We start from the raw sequence: 25669 nt of genomic DNA, 5'->3' as shown, positions 1-25669 counted from the left end.
TAAACGTAAAGCAAAGAAAGCCAGCCTTCAAACCACAATCCCAGAGAACTTAGACAACAATGAGGACACTAAGAGGGACTTACATAGATCTAATCTACATGGGAAGTAGAAAGTAGAAAATGACAAGATCTCCTGAGTAAATTGGGAGCATGGGGACCTTGGAGGAGGGTTGAAAGGGAAGGAGAGAGACAGGGAGGGGAGCAGAGAAGAATGTAGAACTCAATAAATATATAAAACAGTTCAAGCCAATGATAATCAGCCCCTGGAAAGGCAGAGCGAACCCAATGAGGAACACGGTACAAGTCTCTCAACTTTAGAAGTGACAGCTCCGCTCCTAGCCAGCAGAGGTCAGGGTACCGCCAGGGCCAGCAGTAGCACTCACCTCAGGGGTGGGGAGAAAGGCGCTGATACTTGGCCCTAACATGAAGTAGGGCCCAGGAGACTGAGCTGTTAGGGGAGGTGAACTGAGTAAGGACACGCCACCCTATGACAGCATGGCACCACATGTAACCCTCCCAGCTCTACCTGTTAAGTGGGACTGTGGCATGTTTCTCTCCAGTTCCCGAAAGTACTCAGCCTCACCATAGCAGACCCACAGTCCAGCTCCAGAAAGGTTTCCTGAGGCTGCCATGCTGTCCCGTAATATCTGTGGCAAAGACACAAGTCTAGACTGTGGACTAGAGCGAGCAGAAGCCCAGCTGGCCACCCACACCTTAGTCTGTGAATCTGGGAGTGCCGAGAGGAATTCACGTCAGCTGAAAGTAGCACTGATCACTCTTGTCCTGAGCCTCACTGAACAACGCCACCTCATGAGGCCACAAGGTGATTCTCACCCAAAAAAATGAGCATCCCCATGGTCGGCAGTCCTCACAGAGCCCTGGGTCAACAATCCAGAACAGCTCCCACCATCCTGGGGGACAGCGGCATCAAGGGAGACAGCTTTAAACCATCAGAGGTAACAGGAAATATAGCACTGTGCCCCCAGCTGGGCAATTCAACAACTGACCAGGGCTCTGCACAGGAGACCAGGAAGAATTGGGCTCAGCAGCACAAGGGAAGAGCCACCTCGCAACCCCCCACCCCACGAAACACACACACATGTTGCAGGAGGTCTTGCTGTTATCTTAAAAAATCTCTTGACGGATCTGACCTGAATTTGGGCGGAGTGAAACCTGGTGCTGCTGGCCTGTGACAGGTTTGGGCCAGGTGGCTCTTGTCATCTCTCTAGGTGAGGCCCCATGCCCTGGAATCTCGTGCAGGCTTGGCCCTGGGACTAGGGGCTCTGCCTGTCAGTCAGAGTTCCTGTGAGCATTAGCGACAGAAGGAAGGGTCGTGCATGAATCTCAAGCAGGCTGGCTAGGCTTGGAGCTTTTTGGGTTTTTTTTGGGTTTTGTTTTGTTTTGTTTTGTTTTGTTTTGGTTTGGTTTCTTTTTCGAGACAGGGTTTCCCTGTAGTTTCTAGAGCCTGTCCTGGAACTAGCTCTTATAGACCAGGCTGGCCTCGAACTCAGAGATCCGCCTGCCTCTGCCTCCCGAGTGCTGGGATTAAAGGCGTGCGCCACCACCGCCCGGCGGAGCTTTTTGTTTTTATTTTACTTTTTATTTGGACATCGTCAAGTTAAATTTGGACTAGAATTATTATTTTTCCCTTGAGCCATTTGAAGTTATTTCCAAAACACAAGGCTGTCTCTCCACAACTTCCCAGAATGTTGATGTCAACAGGTCTCACTGTCCTGCAGACAAAAGAGCCCAAATAAATTGCTGTGACTCTGTTATCGTATCCCCAGGAGTGTACCCCCCAAGAGCGGATCCCTGATTTGCTCTTGACCTTGGTAAACCTGTGCTGGGCTCTGGTTTCTGCCTGTGTGAACTCCCTCTCTCTGGTCCTCACCTGGGAAGCTCTGACTCAGATGGTTTTCTGACCTAGGTTCTGGCCTGCCCTGAGGGCTCCAGGACAGCTGAAATGGCCTTCCTGGCCTTCCAGACCAGACTGGTGGTCCGGACCCTCCCCAGCACTGCCCTCACCCACAACAGACAAGGGACAAGGAAGAAAATGACTCAGCGACCCAGAATCAGCGTTCTGAGAATGGAGCCCAAGCTCACCAAGGAAGCTGGACAGCATTGCTGGCGGTGTGCCATGTTCCGTTCCCCACTCCTGGCTTCCAGACAGGGTCCCCTGGGAAACTGACTGGGAGCGCCCACTGCCTGGCCAGAGTGAAGCAAGCAGCAATGGAGGCCAGCATCCCAATCTGAAGTTGCACAAATAAGGCCGTGTCATGGCACTGCCACCAGTGATAACCTCATCACTGTGGCAGCGACTCTGAGAGCCAGGGAAGCTGGAGTCAGGGTGCTTCGTATGTACAGGCTGCTGGTGCTGTGGATGCTGTCTCTCTCTCCAGGAGTCCTTTCTGACTCTCCTTACCAATATCCCAGAGGGTTGGAACACTCAACTCCAAGTTTTCCCCTCAATGGCATTGACAGGTAACACTGGAGCGTGCGGTCAGTCAGCATGAAATGTTCTTCCTTAGCGGGGCTCCCTTCAGCGGTGAGATGAGCCGAGGAGAGAGGGTTCAGTGACCCAGGCCTGTCACGTCACCCTGCAGAGAGCACTCTTCAGGCCATCAATACTGCAGTGGATGACAACAACCTCTGCTCCTAACAGTTCCACACAAGCTCACTGCAACACAGCTCACAGACAGCTGAGAGGGCCCAGCAAGGCTCTGGCCCAGGGGGCGTCACAATAAACCGCTCTACCACCCCACTGGTGCCTTCACTTCCAGCAAGTTTTAAGGTTCCTGCTTTGCAGCAGTTGATGAACAACACTGCTCGGTGTCAACAGTGAGCCACCATGAAACACTCCACCCCGAGTTTATTCCTCGATGGCATTGATAGATAACAGCACCAAGGCCTTTGGTCAGCCGGGATGAAGCACCCTCCCTACTTCTAACCCCAGGGGTTCAAGTTAAACAGAACAGTGAGGTAAGCACTTTCAGAGAACTGAGCTGGCAGAGACAGCTGGTCTATGCACACAGAGGTGGTACAGCTGCGGTCAGCATCTCTTCCCCTGTTTAGCTCCTCTGTTCCGGGCTCCATGCCCAGCCAGCACACTTGGGACAGGAGCTCCACACAAGTGTACAGCTGAGAATACTGGGGGCCACCATCACAGCATCCACAGAGTGGGGACTCCCTCCAGGAGGAGAAAACCAGAGGTCACCCAGGGCCTGTTCTCGGAGGAAGTTGTTGGCCCAAGAGGTTCACTACTGTTCTTGCTACCAGCTCTGCAGCAGCATCTGAGGTTCTGTTCTGGGGACAGGTATGGGGGCAGAGAATTCAAGGCTCTCCCCAAGGGACAGAGACTCAGAACAGAGCACAGGTGTGGGCTCAAGAGGGCTAGCAAGAGAATGAAGATGTGGGTCCTGAATGATGAAGAGGGGGTTGAGGTGGTCGGGCACCCAGAATTTTTACACTTGGGAACTCAGTCGGGAAGATGGCGGATACCTGACTGATCTGGGTTACATAGGGCAAACCTAGCAAGAAACTGTCTTGAAGGAGAAAGGAAGCAATAAGGATGCCCCCCAGTGCCCACTGCGATGTGATATCAACCAGAGTACCATTTCATCAACAGAGCCATCTTTGCAGGTAGTGGAGGCCAAGTATGGTGCTAGTGAGGGCAGAGCATTCAGGAGCGCAAAGTTAGCCAGAGAGAACCATCAGGCATACAGAAGGTTGGACTCAGACTGCCCCGACCAAACAAACCGGGACACTAGCAAATAAGACTCCTTCCCCCAGGTATGAGATTAGTGTCCATGGCTGTCACAACAGTAACCTTAAATGTCCAGTATGCAAACAGGGAGATGTAGTCCCTTTGGAGGGGAAACAAAAAACAAAAAATCCAAAACCAAAAAAAAAAAAAAAAACCAACAACAACCAAAACAAAAACTTCAGAATAGCAAGTATATGGAGAATAGCAAACATATGTAGAACTAAAGGAAGCCAAAGACTAGATATAAAGAACAGAGGCACGGGCTATCATCTCACCCAACGGAAGACCATTTCTAAAGGGAGAGCAATCACTGAGAACCAGAATCAGCTGGAGTCAGGCAGTGTCTGAAATAAGACTCATTATCTGGGCTCAACAAGAGACCTGCACTAACAGAAGGGCCAGGGAACTTCAAGATAATTCTATGGACATTATGTTGCCTGAAGAAGGAAAATAACAGTGCCTATGAGAAACACAGACAGGGCCGAGTGCAACAGCACAGCATAGTGAGCATCCTGGCGGGAAGGAGAGAAGGGAAAGAACATGAAAAGGACTCAGAGTCTATGAGCACAGACTCTAAACAGACCTGCCCACCCAAGGAGCCCCATTACCTTCAAGTACAAAACACAGGTCCCCATACCTCACCAACCAGGCTGAATGTCAGAGACAAGATCTTGAAAGCAGCAGAAGAAAAATGATGTCACTCACAAGGAACCCCCAGTAAGATGAGCCACTCACCACACACAACCGAATCCAGAAAGCAGAGGGGTGGGTGTTTAAAGTGCTGAAGAGGAAAACAACCATCAGCCAGGAATCAGCTAAGACAGCGCTTTACTGAGGGGACAGAGAAGTCCCCAGATGAACAAGAACTGGGGAAACTGTTGCTTTCCGTGTGGAAATCAAGTGAAAATCAAGTGACATCAGAGGTCACGTGAACGGACCCACAGGACAAAACTGGAATGTGTACATAAAAATGAAAGACACAAGTGAGCGGGTCCCACGTGTGATTCCGGCACTGGGGGTAGGGTAGGAGGCGGAGGACTGCCTCAGCTGCACTGGAAAATCTGTTTCAAGAAAAAACATTCCCTCCACACACAAAAAGATTAAACAAAACTACAAGAATACAAGTACACACATGCACGCCTTTCTTGTCTTAACCGGATCACAAAGGAACTGCCGCAAACCAACGTTATACATCTACTGGGGATGTTTTAAAATGCCTTCCATGAGAGAGTTTCCAAAACAGCACAGGAGGAAAGCAATGCTTGAGACAGAACCCACAGACAGAAGGGAGGCTGGCCAAAACTTGTAAGGAAGTGAGACAGAGTAACCAACTTCTCTTTCCCTCCCCTCATCTTTGAAAGGAGTAAAATCTATACATAGTAACAATTAGAAGATACATTCTTAGGTTTGTAACACCCATAAACAAACTGCAAACACAGTCCTCACACCAACAAAAGACGGAGGGAGGAATTAGGCAGGATTTTCCATTATCTCCCCCCAAAAATGAAGTTAGGACAAATTAAAAGGATTCTGACAAGCAAAAATCTGTATTGTAAGCCTCAGAGAAACTACTGGGGAAAAAAAGCTATTGATCTATAGTTAAAAAATCACTAAAGGAATTAAATACCACACTATTAGTCAATTATCTACAAAAAACTATCTTAAAGTTAAAAGAAGGACACACAAAAGACAAAAATAATGACAGACATAGATTAAAACATTAATTAAACATTAAGCAGGTAATAGGGTAGGAATCATTTTGATTTTTAGTGTGCATTTATCTGTGTGAGTGTGATGCTGTGCACACGAGGGTCAAAGGTCAGCATGTGAGAGCTGGTCCTTCCCTGCCACCACATCGCAGGGGTCGGAGGACACATCGCAGGTCTCCATGCTCTTCAGCAATCACCTAACGCGGGCCTAACCAACTCACTGGCCCTGGGGTTTTTTAAAATTTTGTTTTGAGACAAGCTCTTGCTATCTATGTAGCCCAGGATGCCCTTGAACCTGCCATCTGCCTACTGTTCAAAGCGTGACCACAGGTGATCCACAGAGGCTATGCTAATATTAGAATAAGGCTTAAGCCAGAACTGTGGGGTGGGCCAGTGACTCAGCTACTTGGGACTTCAAGGCCTGCTTGGACTGCAGGGTCAGTTCCACCTAGGCAACTGAGCGAACCCAGTCTCAAGAGAAAAAGAAGGTTGGTGCAGTAGGTACCTCGGTGGTGGTGCCTACCCTGCATGGGGCCCTGGGTTCAACACTGAGCAGGAAGGGAGACTTTAAAACAAAACCATGTCATAGGAGACATTTTGCACCGACAGGAAAGGTCAGCCTAGCAGGATGACACACTACATATGGCCCTAACAACTGTCCCAAAATCAGGAAAGCAACAACTGTCAGAAGTGAAAGGGGAGAAACACAAGTAACAGACATTAGGAAATCCCAGCGCCAACTTCCAAAATGGATACAGTTGGGCAGATTGAATAAGGAGGAAAGAGAAGACCACAGTATCACTGTTAACCACCACTCAACAGGCACCCTCCTCCCCTCAACAGTGAATCCTCTCCTATGCCAACAAAGACCATCTCCCGGAGGGGGAACACCAGAGGAGGGGCCTGGAACGAAGCTTCCCCTCAGAATATTTGAACACATTCTCTACAGTTACAGCAGGTGATTCTAGAAACCAGCAAAGAGATGTGAGGGGTTCACAAATGTGAAGGGTGGGATGCATTCTTCAATAGTAAATGGACTGAAGAAAATGAGAAAACACTTTCAGAGAGGAAAAAGTACAACCGACCAAAACACACAGGAGGCCGGTCCACCATCGCAGAGTGACTTTATGGCTGTGAACACAGATGTTTCGAAGTATAGTGGGAAACAACCTAAAATCAATAATCCTCCAGGTTAAGAAACTGTGGCAAAACCAGGCGGGAAACAAACAACCAACGTGGGTGATTAAGAGGGAATTAAGTAAACTAAAAGAAAAATCAATAAAACCAAAAGTTGGTTCCTTGAAAAATCAATAAAATTGACATTCCTGTAAGTAGAGTAATAAAGATAAAGGGTGGAGATGTGATTAAAGCCACCAGAGTTGGGAATAAAAGAAGGACCAGCACCAAATGCTCAGGGAAGTAAAAAAGATTACAAAAGAGCACCAAGAAAAATGATATGTCCTTGCTGGGCGGTGGTGTTGCACACCTTTAATCCTAGTACTTGGGAGGCTGAGGCAGGCGGATCTCTTTGAGTTCAAGGCCAGTCTGGTCTACACAGTGAGTTCCAAGACAGCGAGGGCTACACAGAGAAACCCTGTCTCAAAAAAAGAAGAATGAGGAGGAGGAGGAAGAGGAAGAAGGAAGGAAGGAAGGAAGGAAGGAAGGAAGGAAGGAAGGAAGGAAGGAAGGAAGGAAGGGAAAAAGAGAGAGAGAAAGAGAACAAAAAAACCGATATGCCCACAGCTGGAGAAGTCTGTTGAGTGAATCTGAAACCAAGTCATAATACTAATGAACCGTGATGGGTGAAGAAAGCAACAGAAGATCTAGAAGGACTTAGAACAATAGGTGGAGCTGACACTGTTACCAGCCTTACCAGGTACTTGTACCAAAATCTTAAAGAGGAATTAGCCCAATCCTTCACAAACACAAGAACTTACTTCATTATCCAGTATTCAGAATAATTCTAGCTTATATTTAGGATATACTAAAACCAAAGCCATGGCAAGAAAAGGACTCCGGACCAAAAACTTTTCAGGACTATAGATATATATAAAAAAAAATCAGCATAGTATTAACAATGGCATCCGGCAGTTAAGAAGTAACTAGACACCATAATCAAACGCAACATAGCTCAACACAAAAGCCAGTTACCATAAAAATGAATAAAAGGCAAAACTCACGCTATCATCTCCACAGACCCAGCACAGTGCCTAGCCAGTGCCGTCCATGGCAGCAGAACAAACCCCCTCTGCTCGCGATAACAAGGGTTCCCTTCAGCGATTAAAGGCAATACTGAAAAGACAAAGTGACCCTAAATGAGCAAAGACAGAAGTCGTCAGTGAAACCGAGAGCGGAACACACACGTCTTCTCTCATCTCCATCCAGCCGGGGTGATCAGGGAAGGCGGGAAAGGATGCAAACTGCTGCACCTTCTTGCAGATGACGTGGACCTTTTATGTGGACAATCTCAAGAAGTCCAGGAACTGGTCCAGAACCGATAGTCCAGGGAAGCTGCAGCATGGATCACTAGAAGCCGGCGTGATCGCTATAGAGTAGCAATGAACAATTCAAGAGGGAATGATGATGACAAGTCCCTTCGCACATCATCGAAAAGAATTAGCTCGTAATAAACTTAAAGCCTGCAATCTTGAATTTTCTGCATCCATTCTTCTTTCCTTTTGGTCCACCCATCCCTTGAAACCGGCAGGTTCTAAATATTCCAGGCTGAGGGCAGCGGAGTTGTGGGCTTAAGTGTGTCATGCGTGAACATGCTTGGTGAAGCAGCTTGTGAGATCACAGGTAAGTGCAGGGAGAAGTGTTGACAGAGGGACAGGCTGCAGAGGTGAAATGAAGCGAGAGTCTCGTAGTACATACCCAGGTAGGGCCGCCTGGGGGGGACTTTGAGTTCTTCATCCTTACTGTCTGTGGCTACATTTAAAAAGAGAGAGAAACAAAACAGAAAGAAAGGAGACAAAAACAGACTGTTTTTAACACTGGGAAGTGGGTATTTCCTGGCAGCGTCACATTTCTTTAAAAACAAACAACAACAGAACAACAAAAGACACCAAGGCAGAAAAGAGGTTTTCCTTTCTGTACATTCAAAAGTCGATTTCCTGAACTGTTAATCTACCCTCTCCTGACCCTCCGACAGTGCACGGGAGAATGAAGGGGGGAGGACGAGGGGGAAACATCAACACACCAACATCTAAGCCAGCAAGTTCTCACTTGTTTCTACAGCCAAGGGACATTAACTACCGTGGTGTGACAGGCCCCAGTTCTCGCGTCCCTAGAAGCTCAGGCAGCCTGGGATTGAGAACAGTTAATCTGGGGCTGAAATGCTCTTGCAGGCCACGTGGTACAGCTATTTTAGAGCACACAGAGCCACAGGTCCACCGCCAAAGGGCAGCCGATTTCACGGTGAATGTGGCAGGCATGGTTCAGCGACATCATGACAGAGAAAGTCAGCCTGCCTGGGCAGACATCTCACCTGGAACAGGTCACAGTATGTCAGGAGCAATCAATAGTTATGCTTTAACCTCCCTGCTGCCACTGCACCAGGTCAACAGCCCAGAGCCTTCCATGCCAGGGCACCTCGTGTAGCTGGCAAACTCTCGCTTTCTGGGGTTTAACCGGCTGAAACAGAGGTGAGGTCACAGGCTGTGCCCTGTCAGCACACTGTGGAAGTAAACAACTGGAAGCTGACAGCAGATGACCTCTACCCGAGGAGGTGGCTACCAGAGGACTGAGAACCTGTCACCAAATCTGCGGTTTTCAGACCATAGGCACCACACAAAGTGGAACTGTCTGGCACCCGGCTATGAGCCAAGCCAATTTTACTGGTGCCTCTTTTAAAGATCAAGACCCACAAATGCAGAACAAGAGAGAGAGAACACGCTGGAACAGTCGGGCACAAATGGACAGAGCAAAGGCCCAAGGGTGGCCCAAGTCTGAGCCGTGCAGGACATGTGATGCCCCTAGGCACCTGAAGCTCCTCTGGCCTCCTGTTTTCAGAGCCAAGCAAGTTTAGAGTTGAGAACTGCTGAGAAAAGCACGAAGCGCTTGCAGCCGTCACGCATCTCACAGATCTGTTCCATTCGCCGCTGGCACTCGGGGTCTGGATCCCCAGAAATGGCTGGATGCCCATCAGGAAGTGTAGCTTGTGTCTTACCCCTGAGTGAGTGAGTGAGTGTGTGTGTGTGTTTGTGTGTGTATATATGTGTGTATGCCTGTGTGTGTTTATGTGTGTGTCTGTGTGTCTCTGTGTGTGTCTGTGTATGTATGTGTGTGTGTCTGTGTGTGTATTTATGTGTGTATGTCTGTGTGTGTGTATATGGGTGTATGTCTCTGTGTGTGTTTATGTATGTGTGTTTATGTGTATGTGTGTTTATATGTGTGTGTATGTGTGTTTATGTGTATGTGTCTATGTATGTGTGTTTGTGTGTGTGTGTGTGTGTGTGTGTGTGTGCACACGCATGCATCCTTTCCAGTCCTCAGATGCTATGTGACTTCCAAGGCCAGTTTGCAACAAAAACACAGCCCAGGTTCTTCTTGCGCTGCTTCAGTTTTAGGGTAACCCGAAGATGAGGCCTAGGGCTCATGCGGGAGGTCTTAAGAAGCAAGTACTCAGCTGATGTAGGTGTGCCCCACATCCCAAGACTCAGGAAGGCAGGTCTGCATAGCAGGACCACCTGGATTGGCACGTGCGTGGCAGGCTGTGGACAATGGCTGCAGGTGGGATGGATGGAGAGGGCAGGTCAGGTGATAAAACCAAGGCGAGCCAAGCGTAGAGCTGGGGTAGGATGCAGGCTCAACACGGAAGTTCCTACCGCGACTCCCAGCAGCAGCAGCAGCAGCAGCAGCAGAGAAGCCCTTGTAAAGGCAATCCTCTCCCACAGCACTTCATAAAAATCTCCCTAAGAAGGTTTACAGCTCAATGGCTCTGACAGACCCAGAGGGGCAGTCACCATGACCACCAATTTAGAACATTTCATCAGAATAAAAGAAAGCTTAGCCCATAAATGGACCTTGCCCATCGACCCTAGAAAGTCCCAACCCGGAGGGAGCTCTGGGCACTGGAGTTGAGACAGATACATTTAACTATCTGACTTTGAGGAACAATTTTATCAAATAACTAGAAATTTAAAATGAAAAATACACTATAAATACAAATTTTAAATTAGAAAACAAATAGAAGTTAGAAACAAAGTCTCTCAAATGGACACACATATCCAGCTGGTGGAGCATCTGGTTAAAGGCACCGCTCATGGTGACTCCGAGGCTCATCTCTGCCAGAACATCAGTGAACTCCGAGTGTATAACACTCCAGTCCACCCACTGTTCCAGCAACCACATTGCTGGCATCTTTCTTCTCGCTTATGAAAGCAGCATGGGCTATGGCCCACATCTCAGAATGCTTTGGGTTCCTAAGAAACATGGTTGGGACACAGGTGGTAGAGGAGTGGAGCCCGGTTTGAAGCGGAGCAGTTTCGCCACAGGGCTCAGCAGGAAGAATCTGTGCAGTAATGAGGGGCTCCTTCCCCAAAACACACCTCCCACCACGACCCACTGAAAAAGCCAGATGACAGCCATGGCCTGTGCCAGCGATATCCAATACGAGAGCTCTGCGAAGGTGCGATCCAGTGTAGCCTAGAGCAGACATGACTCAGAGATCCTGCAGAGATGGAGCAAGGATCCAAAGACCTAGTCCTTGACCCAGGCACCCCACTGGCCAGAACAAGTGGGCACCAGCAAATATAACAAAAGCTGCCAAATAGAACATACCATGCCACCAATCGGGTTTGAATTCATATCAGCTTGATGGCAAAGGCATCATTGCAGCTTCTCCAAAGTCAGCAGCAAAAACTGATGGAGCCCTCTATTTCCTCCACAGTCAACCCTAGCAGCTCAGTGATTGGATGTGGAACCTCTGGCCAGAGGTGCTCTAGCCAACAGAAGAACCAACACTGTGCAGCCCTCAAGGATAAAGGATCCCCTCAGGTGCCAACAACCCTGACAACAGTGTGTCCTCAAAACCTAGAAAGACATCCTGGGGCCAGTCAACCTCTGAATCCAGTTACCTTTAAAATTCTTTTCTAGGCCAAAAAGGGCAGAGAGGCATAAACTGGTATGGTTGTCTACTGAAGGACCCACCACAGAGCCTCCTGGAGACCCTCGGAGTCTGCAGCTCTGGTGTCTACTGAAGGGTCCACCACAGCGCCTCCTGGAGACCCTCGGAGTCTGAAGCTCTGGGCTGCTGTTGCTGCAGAGTGCAGCGATCCACATGGAGTTGGAGACCAGCAGATAAACCACAGTTAATGATGGACAGTGCAGGGAAAAGGGGAGTTGGGAAGGGGTTCTAGATCAAGAGTAACTAACGTTAAAAAAAAAAAAGGCAAAGACTCGGCCTAGTGACTGAACAAAAAAAGATAACCAGCCCTCAAGAGTGCTCAGACCCTGACTCAAGGGGACTACGTAGACAAAAGTCAAAACGAACCACCAGAAACTTCCACAAAAACTGGATGTTTAAGTATATGAAATTGGACGCTGGTATTTTGGCATGGGTATTTTTGACCATTTCCTATACCAGCTTCTAGAGTAGGAGTTCTCAACCTTCCTAATGTGGCAACCGTTTAGTACAGTTCCGCATATTGTGGTGAACCTACACACACCATAAAATTATTTCGTTGCTACCTCCTAACTATAATGTTGCTACTGTTATGAATCTCAATGTAATTATCTGTGTTTTCTGATAGTCTCAGGCAGCCCCTATGAAAGGGTTGTCCGACGCCCTCCCCCAAGGGGGTCGTGACCCACAGGTTGAGAAGCACTGTTCTAGCCTAGCGTTACACTTGAACCACCTACAAATGCAGTGATGTCTGGAGCGTGCCTCAAAACACACTGGGCTGAGCTGGGATGCTGCGTGACAGTGGAGCACCTGTGCAGCATGAGTAGCCCTGGGTCCCAGGGTGTGGGTTCAAATGGGGGGGGGGGGTTACGGTGGGCTCCCAGTGTGGGCGGACTTCCTTCGACTTGCTTCCCACTTCATAAATGTTAAAATCCCCACCTATCAAATCTTATAAAATCCCCGCCTATAAAATCCCCACCTATCAAAAACTGAAACTGGAAACCAGAGCCTACAGGACAGGCCCACTCTCCACAGGCTCCAGAGGCACAGAGCACCTGCCTGGCAGGAAGAGACATCACGCTGTCCCATGGGGCCACCCTTGTCCCTGCCTCCTCCAGATTTGATATTTAGAGGCCCTCATTCTAAGTGAGCAGAGGGAAGCTGAAAAAGAGTCTCAATGGAATGCATGGCATTTTTAAGTTTGGTTCTAGTCTTTAGAAATTACACAGATTTTGTGATAAGCCACTGGCTGTAAAAGAAAAAACTTGGAAAAGGTACGAAAAGGTTTAAAATAGCCGCAGGGATCCATTTTACTCTGTCTTCCTGTGCCGTCCTCAACGTCTACTGTGAGCCTCCATTCTGCATGCTCAAGACAATAATACATCATGTATTTCATGTTTTAGATTGCTCTCTTTCCTTTTTGTTTTTCCTTTTTTTTAAATTTTTTGATAAAGGAGCCTCATAGTGTAGCCCGGTTTGGCTTGCAATTTGCTGGAGTCTCACAGTTTAACCCTGTTTGGCTTGCTTGTAGACCAGGCTGACCTTGAACACAGATTGACCTGAGTTAGCCTCCAAGTACTAGGATTAAAGGCATGAGCCTTCATGCCCAGCGGCTTTTATTTTTATTGTTTTGTTTTTAATCTTAACTGGCAAACTGAATTAATGACTTTCAAGATAAAAGGTCTATAATATTAAGGCTCCTGGAAAGATTTTAAGGTTTTTTTTTTAAGGAGAATGTCAAGTTGCAGCATTGCCTCCCAAGAAAGGCATGGGTGAAGACATTTTTAAATAGCTGTAACTCAATCAATCAATCAATCAATCATCAATCAATAGAAGCTTAAAATTTTCCCAATTGTCCTATTATAGAGACTTTTAATCCTGAGGGCAGAGGCAAGAGGATCTCTCTGAGTTCAAAGTCGGCCTAGTCGACGCGTAGTTTGTTCCAGAGCAGCCAGGACTACAGAGAGAGACCCTGTCTCAACATACAGATGTCTTCACGGGGTGGGGAGATGGCTCCGTGGGTACAGCACTGGCTGCGCAAGCACGAGGGCCTGAATTCTGTCCTCTACAACACGCACAGAAAGCTGCTATGGCTTTCTAGCTGGAAAATGCTGACTTCTAGGTTCAGTGGGAGACCCTGCCTTAAGGGAATAAGGCAGAGTGCAATAGAGGTCACCTGTCCTAGCTAATGTGTCAATTTGACACAAGCTAGAGTCATCTGAGAAGAGGGACCGTCCATTGAGAAAATGCTTCCATAAGATCTAGCTGTGAGGCATTTTCTTAAGTAGTGATTGATGGGGGCGGATCCAGCCCATGGTAGGCTGTTCTATCCCTGGACTGGTGGTCCTGGGTTCCTAAGAGAGCAGGTGGAATAAAGCTATGGGGAGCAAGCCAGTAAGCAGCACCCCTCATGGCCTCTGCATCAGCTATTGTCTCCAGGGTTCCTGTCCTGATTTCCCTTGATGGTGAACTGTGATGTGGAAATGTAAGCAAAATAAACCCTGTGCTCCCCAACTTGCTCTTTGGGCATTGTGGTGGTTTAGATAAAATGGTCCCCATAGGCGCATAGGAAGCAGCATTATTAGGAGGTGTGGCCTTGTTGGAGTGGGTGTGGCCTTGTTGGAGAAAGTGCATCACTGTGAATGTCGGCTTTTAGATCTCACGAGCTCAAGCTACACCCAGTGAGGCTCACTTGGTCTTCTTTTCTGCTGCTTGCAGATCAAGATGTAGGACTCTCAGCTCCTCCTCCAGCACCGTGCCTGTCTGCATGCTGCCATGTCCCTTCATGATGAAAATGAACTAAACAAACCTCTGAAACTATAAGCCAGTCCCAATTAAATGTTTTTTAACATTTAATTGTTGCACCTGTATGGTGTGCACCTGTAGCATACAGGTACACATACACATAGCACAAAAAAGTTTATACCAATTGGTTTTTCTCAACTTTTTAACATTTATGTATCTGCGCATGTGTGTGTGCACATGCATGGCACGGCATACATATGGAATTCAGAGAAAAACATACAGAGGTCATTTCTCTCCTTCTACCATGTAGGTCCCAAGGATCAAACTTGGGCAGTCAGACTTGATGACAAGCACCTTCTTACCAGCCCTTCGTAAGTTATTTTCACAGTCAGTTTGCCTGAACTGTGCCTCATGAGGCCCACAGTGCTCCAAGCCATATTTATACTTGGGATGGTGCTCAGAGTCTCGTTAGGGGGCACCAGCCTTCTGTGTAAAGTCAGCTGCTGGTGTAAAGAGAGGTACCTCCTGCAGGGCCTCGGCAGCTGCAGGACTGAAAAGCTATGGGCTGGCACCAGAATGCATGTCTGAGTTTTTTCATGTGCCACCCTCCTCCTCCTCCTAGAGATGGCAGGAAATGGACCCCCACAGTTCATGAGAACTACACTCAGGAATACGTGAAGTCCAGCGACCTAAGCAAAGCAGACACAAGCCCTGTAAATATGAATTGGACTCAAAACATAAAGTGCTAAAGACATAAACATCAAGAATTCTCTGAATGAGTGTGGTGGCGCAGGCCTTTAGTTCCAGCACTCGGGAGACAGAGGCAGGAGAATCTCTGTGAGTTTGAGGCCAGCCTGGTCTACATGGAAAGTCCTAGGATAGCCAACAACCTATCTCCAAAAAAATAATAACAGCAAAAATATAATTCTCAGACAAGCGCCACTGTCCTCTGCAGAGGTCAAGAGGTCTGAGGCCCAGTGACCCTCAAATTCATGAGGTGGGTCCTGCTCTAGTCCTTCAAATTAGACTACAAAGAAGACCCAGAATAATGTTCTTCCTCATAATCCCCAATATTAATCACATCCACAAAGGCCCTTTAAATTTAAATCCTTCCTAAATTAGGGGGACATCCTTGGGGTCAATATTATGACCATAATGGGTTCCTAATAAAAATTCATATTTCAGGCCTAGCCCTGAAAACTGTGGTCCACTATTTTAATTCAATCCTCATTATCAAAATGCAAATATTGCCTTATACCTACAGAGAACAGCACACAAGAGGCCAACTGGGGCTCCACTGCCCACATACTTTGTCTAGATCGTGCTGTGGTATGACACTCCCAACCCTGGTATGTTCTTAGAGCTCCCTGCACTCACCACAGTCACCCGAGGTGAAGGGACAAGCAGAATGTGGTTCTGAGTAAACAAAAGCCACGCTCTACGTCTGCTGCACTGTGTTCGGTGCAAGCCTTCTGTAGCTATCATCTGACATGGGTCACAATCAGAGCCAAAACACATGGCAATCGAAGCCACAAACCTGTTCTTGTATTTGCAGCCCAGAAACAGTGCAAACATACAGCAAGTCTCTGGCATCCTGGGTACAACTTAGGCGCTCAGCATTCCCATGTGTAAGCATGGTTAGGGACCCACCATCCTGCAGCCACAATGGCATCTGTTTCAAGTGGATGCTGAGGCTCAGAGGGGCTCAGATCTAGCTACATGGAAGCCTGGAGCACAGAGAAGTAGGGCAGGCAGGTCATGCTTCTAGGAAGCAAGCCAGGGTACCCCATCGAGCCGCGAAGCCTCAGCTCCTACATGATATCCTGTTTTCTCTCGAGATAGAATTCGTAATACTATCAGCACCAGTACTGGTGTTGTGCTAACAAAAATCAGACCAGGAGGATGGGGAATAGATACTCCGGGGAGATAAAGGATGCGCTCAAGGGGAAGAACTGATGAGAACACAGCAGAAGATGGACGTGAGCTCTCAACCTTATAGGTTTTTCCCCAAAAACCAAGTGTGGCCACTTTCTACAAAGACAGAGATGGTATCACCTGTTTTACTAAAGCCAGGTGGGAACAGAAACACAGAAGGATCCTGTTAATGGGGAAAAATAATCACCAGAAATAAAAATAAAGACGCCCAATGTTGAGCACCATTACGTCGGGGTCCAGTGCTAGCCCCAACATAAACTATCTCTCTGGACCACTCGGAGGCGTGGGAATAAAAGCACAACTCACATGGCTTTATCGGGAGGGAGATTCTCAGTGATCCCTCATGGAATCCTGAGTTCACATCCTGAAAATTCCTCTCGTTTATTCTCCAAACAGCCTTCATACTAAAACGCAAACTGAGGGGGAAATTCATTAGCATTCTGTTTCCTAGGTAAGCATCCAGGTGAATGGCTTTAGTTGAGTCTACATCTTTGACCACACCTTTCTATGCCCTTTTTGTCAAATCTTCCTCTCTTCCTGCCCTGTATGCTAGCTCTGTCACATAGACCTGAATTGGCATCTCTATTTAGGCATCCTCCAAATTACAAAAGAGAGCACAACAACATCCTGACCCTCTGACAGCCTGTCCGGAAGGCCGCCTTGGGTGTGAACTATGGCTTGACAGCCTGTCTGCCATACCATATAGAAATATGGGCCCACACCACAGCAGCTCCCAAACTAAACACTGAACCAAATGTCTCTATAAGCAAGATTAACATACTCTCTTTCAGACAAGAGAGAGCTGTGCTAGCTCACTAGTGGAAGGATAAAGGAAGGCTTTTGCTGGGTATGGTGGTATGTGCCTATAATCCTAGCACTGAGGCAGGAGGATTGAGAGTTTAAGGCCAGCCTGAGTTATGGAGAGATAACTTGGCTCAAAACAAGGAAAACGAGAAATTGAAAGGAGGAGGTGGAGGAGAATTAGAACTAGGAAGAAAGGGCTGGAGAGATGGCTCAGTGGTGAAGAGCACTGACTGCTCTTCCAGAGGCTGCGGGTTCAATTCCCATCACCCACGTGGCAGTTAACACCTGTCTATAACCACAAGATCTCTGACACCACCATACATACAGGCAAAACACCAGCACAAATAAAAGTAAATAGAATTAGAATTAGAATAGTAGGTAGGATTTAAGTCTTCTTGTGAAGCCTGCCAGCCTACACCGACTATAGAGTGCCAGATCAGAGCTTTTGGGAAGGAAAGGACAAAAACAGCGAGTATTTTGTGTTTTCTTAGCTGCCCAACGTCAAGGAGTGTCGTGTGCTTAGCAGGGGAAGGGTCTTGCCCAGGTCCTCAGACCACAGAACACACAGACCCTGGGTGTGTTCTACCTTCATTGGGTGCCTGTGCATGTGAGGCAAGGCTAACGGGCATACTGATGGGGCTTCCTTCACTGGGCAGCTGCACACAGACATGACTCTGCCTTCTCAGGTTCCTCCGTGACAGCACGCAGTCAGGATGTGAACACAAGTGCCAGAAGAGGAGTTAAAACCTCACCTGATTCCAAGAAAGAAATCCTTATCTTGTTTCAAACTGTGAAATGTTTAGTCTTTTACAATATGGAAAAAATACTACTATCAGTTACAGCCAATCGCCATTTAGGGAAATAAAAGCTACCTAGATAATGCTGGTGTCTTTTCTTTTTTCTTTCTTTCTTTCTTTCTTTCTTTTCTTCCTTCCTTCCTTCTTTTTCTTTTTCTTTTTGCTTCACAAGAGCTAGGTTTTGTCTGCAGCCTAAGCAAGACTTTCTAGGAGACGCTACCACCTACCTGCAAAGGAGCGGCGTTTAATGTTCAACTCGTTGGCCACCCGGACCTCGGTGCAGAGCTTCAGCATCAGCAACATGGTGAGGATCATCACTATGCTCTGCCACAGGAGCGGGGACTCGAAGTGCCTTCCAAACCTGGGGAGGGAGAGAGGCCGCATCAGGAGTGAAGTGGGCACGGGCCCTGCCGGCACTTCCACAGCCCTTCCTCTGTCAGCGCCTGAGCTGCACACTGGAAGGGAGGGCAGGGGAGAGTCTGTACACATCACAGCCGTAGCACCAGCTGCCTCCCCTTCCAGGGTCTGTGTGGAACTGGCTAGAAAGGGGAAGGGCCAAGGGACCCAGGCCAGACTCAGCAGGGACCATTTCCCTGTGTCCCTCCTGTACCGGATCAGGAGCTGCCTTAACAAGGCCTAGAGGTCCCTCCTGTCCCAGGAGACCCATGTTGTGAGGGGCAGGATCGGGAAGAGAAAGGCTGGCACTGGAACATCATCCCCAAACGAGGCTTTTCCAAAGCCACGTCTCCCCTTCATGGACTCTGTAACTTAGTCACAGACACCCACCCAGGGCCACATTTTGGTGTGAGGGGACCCTACATACCTACCATCCTGTCAAAATCTAATCTTAACCAGGCAAGACTCTATTTCCAGACCACAGTAACTCTGCTTCCTGCCTAGAGAGGAAACGTCTGTGAAGACATGCCTCGTCCAGTTTCCACATACATCCTCCACTAAGAAGAGAAGGCAGCCAGGGATACACCACCAAAGAGCCTTCCTTCACCCCAGGGCCACCTTCCCTCCCTAGTTACCTTCCCCAGACACTCTGGTGGCTTCCACTAGGGTTGAATAGTTTATCGACTGGGCCACCGGCTTTGGAGGGCAGAACTGCCACTCAGCAACCATCAAGGTCTGGGGATCACACCCTTGGCAGAGCAGAATCCACCAGGCTCTGACACAGAGACAAGCCCCAACAGGTCATCTCCAAAGGTGGGTCCCAACACGGCCTTAACCCCACCACAGTACAGCACAAACGCAGGCTAGCATTGGCCTTGGAGTTTGCTTAGCTAGAAAGTGATTTCCAAGACCTTAATTAGTGGTTAGTGCATGCAATTTAAGAGATTCTACACAGCAGCCCAAAAACTCCATCTCCTGAAAACTGCGGGACCTAGCAACAGTGCCAGCCTTTCTCTTCCCCATCCTGCCCCTCACGACACGGGTCTCGTGGGACAGGAGAGACCTCCAGGCCTTGTTAAGGCAGCTCACAGGGAAATGGTCCTGCTGATTCATAGCCAGCGCCAAGCCTGCTCAGGGACACAGCCTATCACATCATCCATGCGGCTGCTACGATGCCAGGAGCTTGCTAAAAATTAATCCACAAACAAAAACCAAACCGGGTGAATTGTACACTCCGATAGACTCACACTTGGGAGACTGAAGCCAGAGGACCATAAGGTCGTGGCTAGCTTGGACTATGAAGCAAGTTCCAGTCCAAGTCTGGCAATAAATTAATAATTTATATAATAAAAGCATCTCACAAAACTCTGGTGAGAGCAATTTGGAAAAGATCAGCTAGAGACAGGGAGACAACCTTGCTTGTATCTCAAAGACTCTGTGGCCAGGAATGTGCATTCCATGAGGAAAAGCTGTCCCATCATGCACAGCACACAAATCCTTTAACTGACCCGAAAGCTACCTTCAGTTCCTGAAAGTTGTGCCTACAAGCAGTTGGGTCATAGAGAATCCTAGCCAGCTTGAGGGCCTTCCAAGAGCTCTGGACTTCCTGTAAACATCTCCCCATGGGGTGTGCTATGGCTCAGGGAAGCCGAGTCAGCAGTAAGGTTTTCTGCGAGAGAGGGCATGCTGTAGGGAGGCTTCCCTCAGCAATGGGGCATGTCTCAGTTTCCTGTGGGGTAGCGAGCCAAGACTATCTTCCGAGTCCAGGACAGGTCCTCTGTGCAGGCCTCAAGGCCCAAATGTCCCCTGGGAGTTCAGCAGCCCCACAGACTAAGCAGCTGCCTGAGGTCAGGAGAGCTTAGGGAGCTGGCAGGAAGACAAAGAAAAGGGACAACCCGGGTACAGAGTGGAAACGGAGCTGGCCCAGGCAGACCAGTTCTGTTCTTAGGTATGTTCCAGGGTCCTGTGGTTACTGCACTGTCCCCAGATATGTGCGTCTATGACTACCACCTCAGAGTCTTGGTATCTTCACTTGAAAACTGTGAACCATAGCCTCAGAGTTACTGGGAGACAGAACCAAGCCTTAGTCGCTCTAGGAAGTGTTCTTCCTCCCTGGCTATCAGACTGGCAATTTGCTCACAAAGATGGTTACATGGGGAGATAACATGGGAAGGTGTCACTTTAGGGCCACAGAGGCTGAAGGCACAGTTTCCCAAACAAATCGACACCTGCTAGTAGAAAAGCTCCAGAGGAAAGGTCAAGGTTTAAGCTTCCACAAGCCACATCAAAGTCAATTCCGATGAGCTTGGTGGTCACAGGAAATGAGGGCACCACTTAACAGGGTGCCAGCGAGCAGAGCTAAGGACCTGACTGGCCTTATTTATGGGAAGGCAGCCGAAACAGGGCACAAACTCTCAAAAAGCACAACTCTGAAAGGCATAAGAAACAAAATAAATAGGAAAATTTTAATCATCAATTTTCAAAGATACAGAAAGGTGCCATTTCTTACCAAACTAATGCCAACCGTCTCCTTCTGAGGGTATCTAAGAACGCTGCTCCCCTCCTGCTAACCCATCTGCGGGCAAGGGGTGACTGTCATCACACAGCCCGGGATGGTGAGTTCAACCACTCTCGGAGGGAGGAAAGCTAGTACTTATCATGGGAGGCATGTGCTGTAGCCAGGGAACACAAGGTTGGAGAAATCCAGTAACTGGTTCTATGACAACTTCTCCAAGCCCCAAAGTAACAGAAAAACTCCTACAGAGGAGATTAGATATCTCTACAGCTACTCCCTCCACATCAAAGGAAACTTATCGCCTTAGTAGCAGAATGTTACTGCCCCTCAGTGTTTCAGGCTCACAGCCAGGACTTGCTGCCAGCAGTGGTGGAGACTCAGCACCACCATCCTTAGATCTACCAGGTTGGGTGGCAAACTTTGCTCAAGTGGAACCTGGGCACCAGTCCTGCAGCCCCATCTGGCCCTTCCCTACTTCTATTCCTTATCTTGGTCTGCAAACTTGAGATAAAGGGATCACTCGGCCCCAGCGTCTAACATCAAAAGTGCAAAATCCTGAAACTCCCATTTCCTGGAGAACAGTCTGCGAAAGGTGAGTTCCATAACATGATGAGGATTCTAAGAAATAAAGGCCTGAGAGTTTCACAAGTTCCAGAGATCCTGGGTTCCGCACAGTTAACTCAGTCTGAAAGACTGCCCAACCTAAACAAACAAACACAAACCAAAAAACCATGCAGCCATCCTCCAGTGAGTTCTGAGGGCTGGGTCCCAGTCAGTGTTGGAAAACGGCTGAAGGTTCTAACTCTTTCATAGTTTGGAGGGCTCCAATCTCATCTGGAGTCTGCCACATCCTGGACCTCCTCTCCACTGGCGGGGGGGGGGGGGGGGGGGGGGGGGAGCTGTGTAGACAGGGAAGGGGTGCATGTTCCAGTATTGCTCCCAATGCAGCATAGACACTGCAGCCTTTGGCTGTGTGACCTCTGAGAGGATGCTGAGCTGCAAAACCTTGAGAGAGACCACAAGACTGGGGCTACAGAAAGCTCTATGGAGAAGCACAGGAGAGCCCCCACATCACCTCAAAGCACCATTGTAGCTACAGATGGGTAGCAGTGTCCCAGACACTGACCAGACTTCTGGCTTTCATCCTGTGAGGGCCTGGAAAGATACTTCCCAGGTGGAAACAGTCAGGAGGGCCAGGACCCTCAGCACCTCCCTTCCTCACAGTCCTCTAGAATGTTCCGGGAAACTGAGGCCATGTGCACAGGGCCCACAGGAGCCCTGCATGGCCCAGGACATCCTGGGATACGGATTCTACTAAAGAGGTCATGTGTGGAAAAGGCTTGGCCCCCACAGAAGGCAACTGAACCCCTATGATAAAAAGTATTTGAGGTCTTCCCAGAGACCCCAGCACAAAGGCAGGGGACTAGTCCCAGTGTCCCTCTCCACTATGGCACACAAGGAAAATGGCCTCACTTCTGAAGGCTCCAAACCAGGTCAGTAGTCAAACCTCAGGCAGTACTTGGAGAAAATTTGTTCCTCAAGTCAAAAAGTGAATGTCCTGTCCCTACGTAAGCTCAACGGTGAGGCTAGACTACACTGGGCAGCCTGCCTGAAAGCAAGGCTCCACCCTGCGCACACAACCACCAAGAAGAGTATGCGTATGGTTACACCAAAGGATCTGCTTCCGGTCAACCTTAGATTTAATTAGGGCTACTTCCTTCACTGCAGGCAGTCACGGAGGCAGCCAAGCTGGGGACCTCTACCCTCCTCTCAGGGGAAAGCAAGAGGAAATCTCTGAAATGCAATTGCCCAGCTTTTTAAAAAACAAAAGCGAGAACTCAATGACCCTTTCCTTGGAAGTCACCTGGCCCAAAAAAACAAACAGCAAGGTGACCCCAGTGACCAACTCACTGCACTTCTGTCAGCTCACTAGCGCACTATGACTCACAGACCCAGGCCAAGAGCCCACTCTTGGGACACAGGGGGCCCTGCGCTGGGACAGAATGCAGAAGTGCAGAGCGAACTCTCTACTCATAAAATCCAGGGTGGACACCTTTGACAAAGCTCACTAAACTGTACAAAGTGGGCGTGTTTTTATTTAATGTAGAGTTATTACATTTATTCTTGCGTGTGTGGAGGTCAGAGGACAACTAGCAGGAGATGATTCTCTCCTTCCACCGTGTGGAGGAGACTGAACTCAGGACTGGCAGCAAGTTCCTTCACTCGGAGGCATCTTCCTGACCTAGTGTGATTGGTTTTAACTGATTTTGATACTAGTTAGTAAAAACTCAGGCCATTTCCAACAGTGCACAGAAAGGTCAAATGCAAAGAACTTTGTCACTAACTCTCTGGATCCCTTCTCTCTGTTCCCCTTCTCCCTCGATCCCCTCTCCCTAGCTCCCTTCTCCCCTATCTCTTCTCTCTGGCTTCTGCCTTCATGAGAACTGCAAAGCCTTCATATGTCTACAGAGGACTTGGAATAGACCAGAAGGAAAACTACAGATATTTAGCATGTAGTGAGAACCTTTTTTTTAATTTCCTCTGAAAATTCATCTTCTCAAGTATGTATGGTATAGGTGTGGTGGGCTATGCCTTTCATTCCAGAGCTCAGGAGGCAGAGGCTGGAGGATCTGAGTTTGAAGCCAACTTAGTCTACAAAGTGAACTCCAGGACAGCAAGAGCTACATAGTGAAACCCTGTCTTAAAACAACAACAAAAACCTCAAATATGTAAGGTTTCAACAATTGTTAAAATTAATCTCAACTTCCTCAGCAGAATGAAAATGAAAATGAGAGGAAGGTGGCCCAAGAAGGCTAAAGAAACAGACTCCACCTTAGTATTATGGGGAAAGACTGACTTCCTACGTGAGAAGACTTGAGCACATAAGACAAGGAGAAGCTGGGTGGTGGTGGCACATGCTTTTGAGGCCAGCACTCAGGAGGCAAAAGCAGGTGGATCTCTGTGAGTTCAAGGCCAGCCTGGACTACAGAGCAAGTTCCAGGACAGCCAGGAAACCCTGTCTCTAAAAAATAAACAAACAGCAATAAAAACACAAGCCAGGAGCCCCATAGCAGCCACACAGGTCTCTAATCCCAGCACTTGAGAGGCAGAGGCTGGAAGATCTATCTCTGTGAGCTGGAGGCTAGTTCCAGACAGGCTCCAAAGCTACAAAGAAACCCTGTCTTGAAAAACGAAAAAAGAGCCGGGAGGTGGTGGTGCACTCCTTTAATCCCAGCACTTGGGAGAGGCAGAGGCAGGCGGATCTTTGTGAGTTCAAGGCCAGCCTGGTCTACAAGAGCTAGTTCCAGGACAGGCTCCAGAGCTGCAGAGAAACCCTGTCTCGAAAAGCCAAAAGAAAAAAGAAAGAAAAAGAAAGAAAGTAAGAGAGAGAGAGAGAGAGAGAGAGAGAGAGAGAGAAAGAAGAAAGAAAGAGAAAAAAGAAAAAAGAAAAAAGAAAAAAAAAACAGGTTAGGGAGAAAGGACAGCAGAAGGCAAGCCCGGAAAAGAGTCCTGTTACTAACTCACTTTACATTTCTTTATTATTTTCTCAACCTGACACCCCACTCTACACTCAGGAAAGGAAAGGCTGGGATCCAGGCAGAGAAAGGTCCCAGGGTGTATCAGACAAAGGTAAAGCACGAATTAAATGAAAGGGCACACTTGGAGATTGTATTTGACTCTCTGCTCCAGCCCTGCCAGTCTTCCTGGAAATGACGCTCAAGCTACTCAACCACCATCGAAGAATAAGCGCCTGTTCTTCCAGAGGTCTTTCGGAAAGAAGACAGCTCCACTCGCTACCAGTTGAAACCCCAAGAACAAAGCCATCTTTCCAGCAGCGCTCCCAGGTAGGAAAGTCCTGAACTTACCAGAAGAGTATCCGTAAAATATTGGCCACCAATAACACCAGGCATACGTGAGTGGAGAAACCGTCGGCGTTCTGAGTCCTCCGGATGTCCCTGTACTGGGGAATGTATGGCACCACCCCTCCGAAGACCATGGCCCCAGCGGCCACCCAGGAAACCAGCTGGTGCAACGGGACCAGAAGCCAACCCAAGCCTTCCGCTTCCATCGCCAGCACCGAGACCGCGCTGTCAGCCAGCGACGTCCACCTGGTCCAAGCTCCTTTGCGCTCCCTGAGTCCACAGGCTGACTGTCACCTCCACATGGCCGCCACTATCCTGCGCAGTCAGCCACCATCCCGACCTGGAAGGGGGAACAAGGGTAAAGCACTGACAGGAGCTGGACCAACCAAGACGCACCTGTGCGGGACCTGGAGTCCCACAACCTCGGAAGCCCAGGCTCCCAGGGGCGCGCCGCGGGGGTTCCCAGCACAGCCAGGACCCGTCCTGCGCCCAGGAAAGCTGGGGAGATGGAGATGCGCGCTTGGCCCTCTGCCGGCCTCCCGGACACTAGGAGTGCACGCCGCCGGGTTAGGGGGAAGGAAGGGGTACACCGTCCCAGAGCGATTAGCCGTGGGGGTGACACCGCCCCAAAACGGGTTCAGCTAGTGGGGGGAGGGGTGGACGCGTGGCCCAGAGGGAAGCTTAGCGACCTGGACCCCGAGTTCTCAGGTTCCCCAGGGAGGATCCGCCAGACTGCGAAGAACAACCAAAGTGAAGCAAATCCACGACCCTTACCAGCCACGCCGCGCCAGACGGTCCTTCTGTCCCTCAGTCCCAGCCAGAGGAAACCCCGCCCCGTGACGTCACAATGGAGGTCACGCCCACTCCAGGATCCCGCGGCTACCCCACTGGGTCCTAAAGCGCGCCCTGCGGAGGTGAGACCCTAGTGGCTGCGGGCACACAGCTCAGTTCTGCTGTGTGTCCCAGATTAGGAAAAATCTACTGGGAGGCGCTTTCAGGCCAAGTGACCACGTGAACCC

General features: G+C 48.8%; 1 protein-coding gene across 4 annotated transcripts in view; it reads right to left on the bottom strand.

Moving 5' to 3' along the window:
• Slc66a2 (solute carrier family 66 member 2) overlaps nucleotides 1-25530 on the bottom strand; it is a 37851-nt gene extending 12321 nt beyond the window's left edge. Inside the window, exons 1-4 of one of the 4 annotated variants that reach the window (XM_038330944.2) lie at nucleotides 25425-25529; nucleotides 24654-24990; nucleotides 18104-18237; nucleotides 8346-8399 (exon numbers count right to left, since the gene is read on the bottom strand). In XM_038330944.2, the coding sequence (XP_038186872.1) occupies nucleotides 8346-8399; nucleotides 18104-18237; nucleotides 24654-24856 (391 nt within the window). In that variant the 5' untranslated portion in view covers nucleotides 24857-24990; nucleotides 25425-25529. Of the gene's footprint in view, nucleotides 1-8345; nucleotides 8400-18103; nucleotides 18238-24653; nucleotides 24991-25339 lie in introns of all 4 variants that reach the window. The other 3 variants (XM_038330945.2, XM_038330947.1, XM_038330946.2) reach the window with 3 other exon arrangements.
• Between the last annotated feature and the right edge of the window lie 139 nt (nucleotides 25531-25669).

Source organism: Arvicola amphibius, chromosome 5 (genome assembly GCF_903992535.2).
Source record: "Arvicola amphibius chromosome 5, mArvAmp1.2, whole genome shotgun sequence".
NCBI classification, from domain to species: domain Eukaryota; kingdom Metazoa; phylum Chordata; class Mammalia; order Rodentia; family Cricetidae; genus Arvicola; species Arvicola amphibius.
The sequence above is the reverse complement of the archived record's forward strand: the minus strand, read 5'-3'. Positions and strand labels throughout refer to the sequence as shown.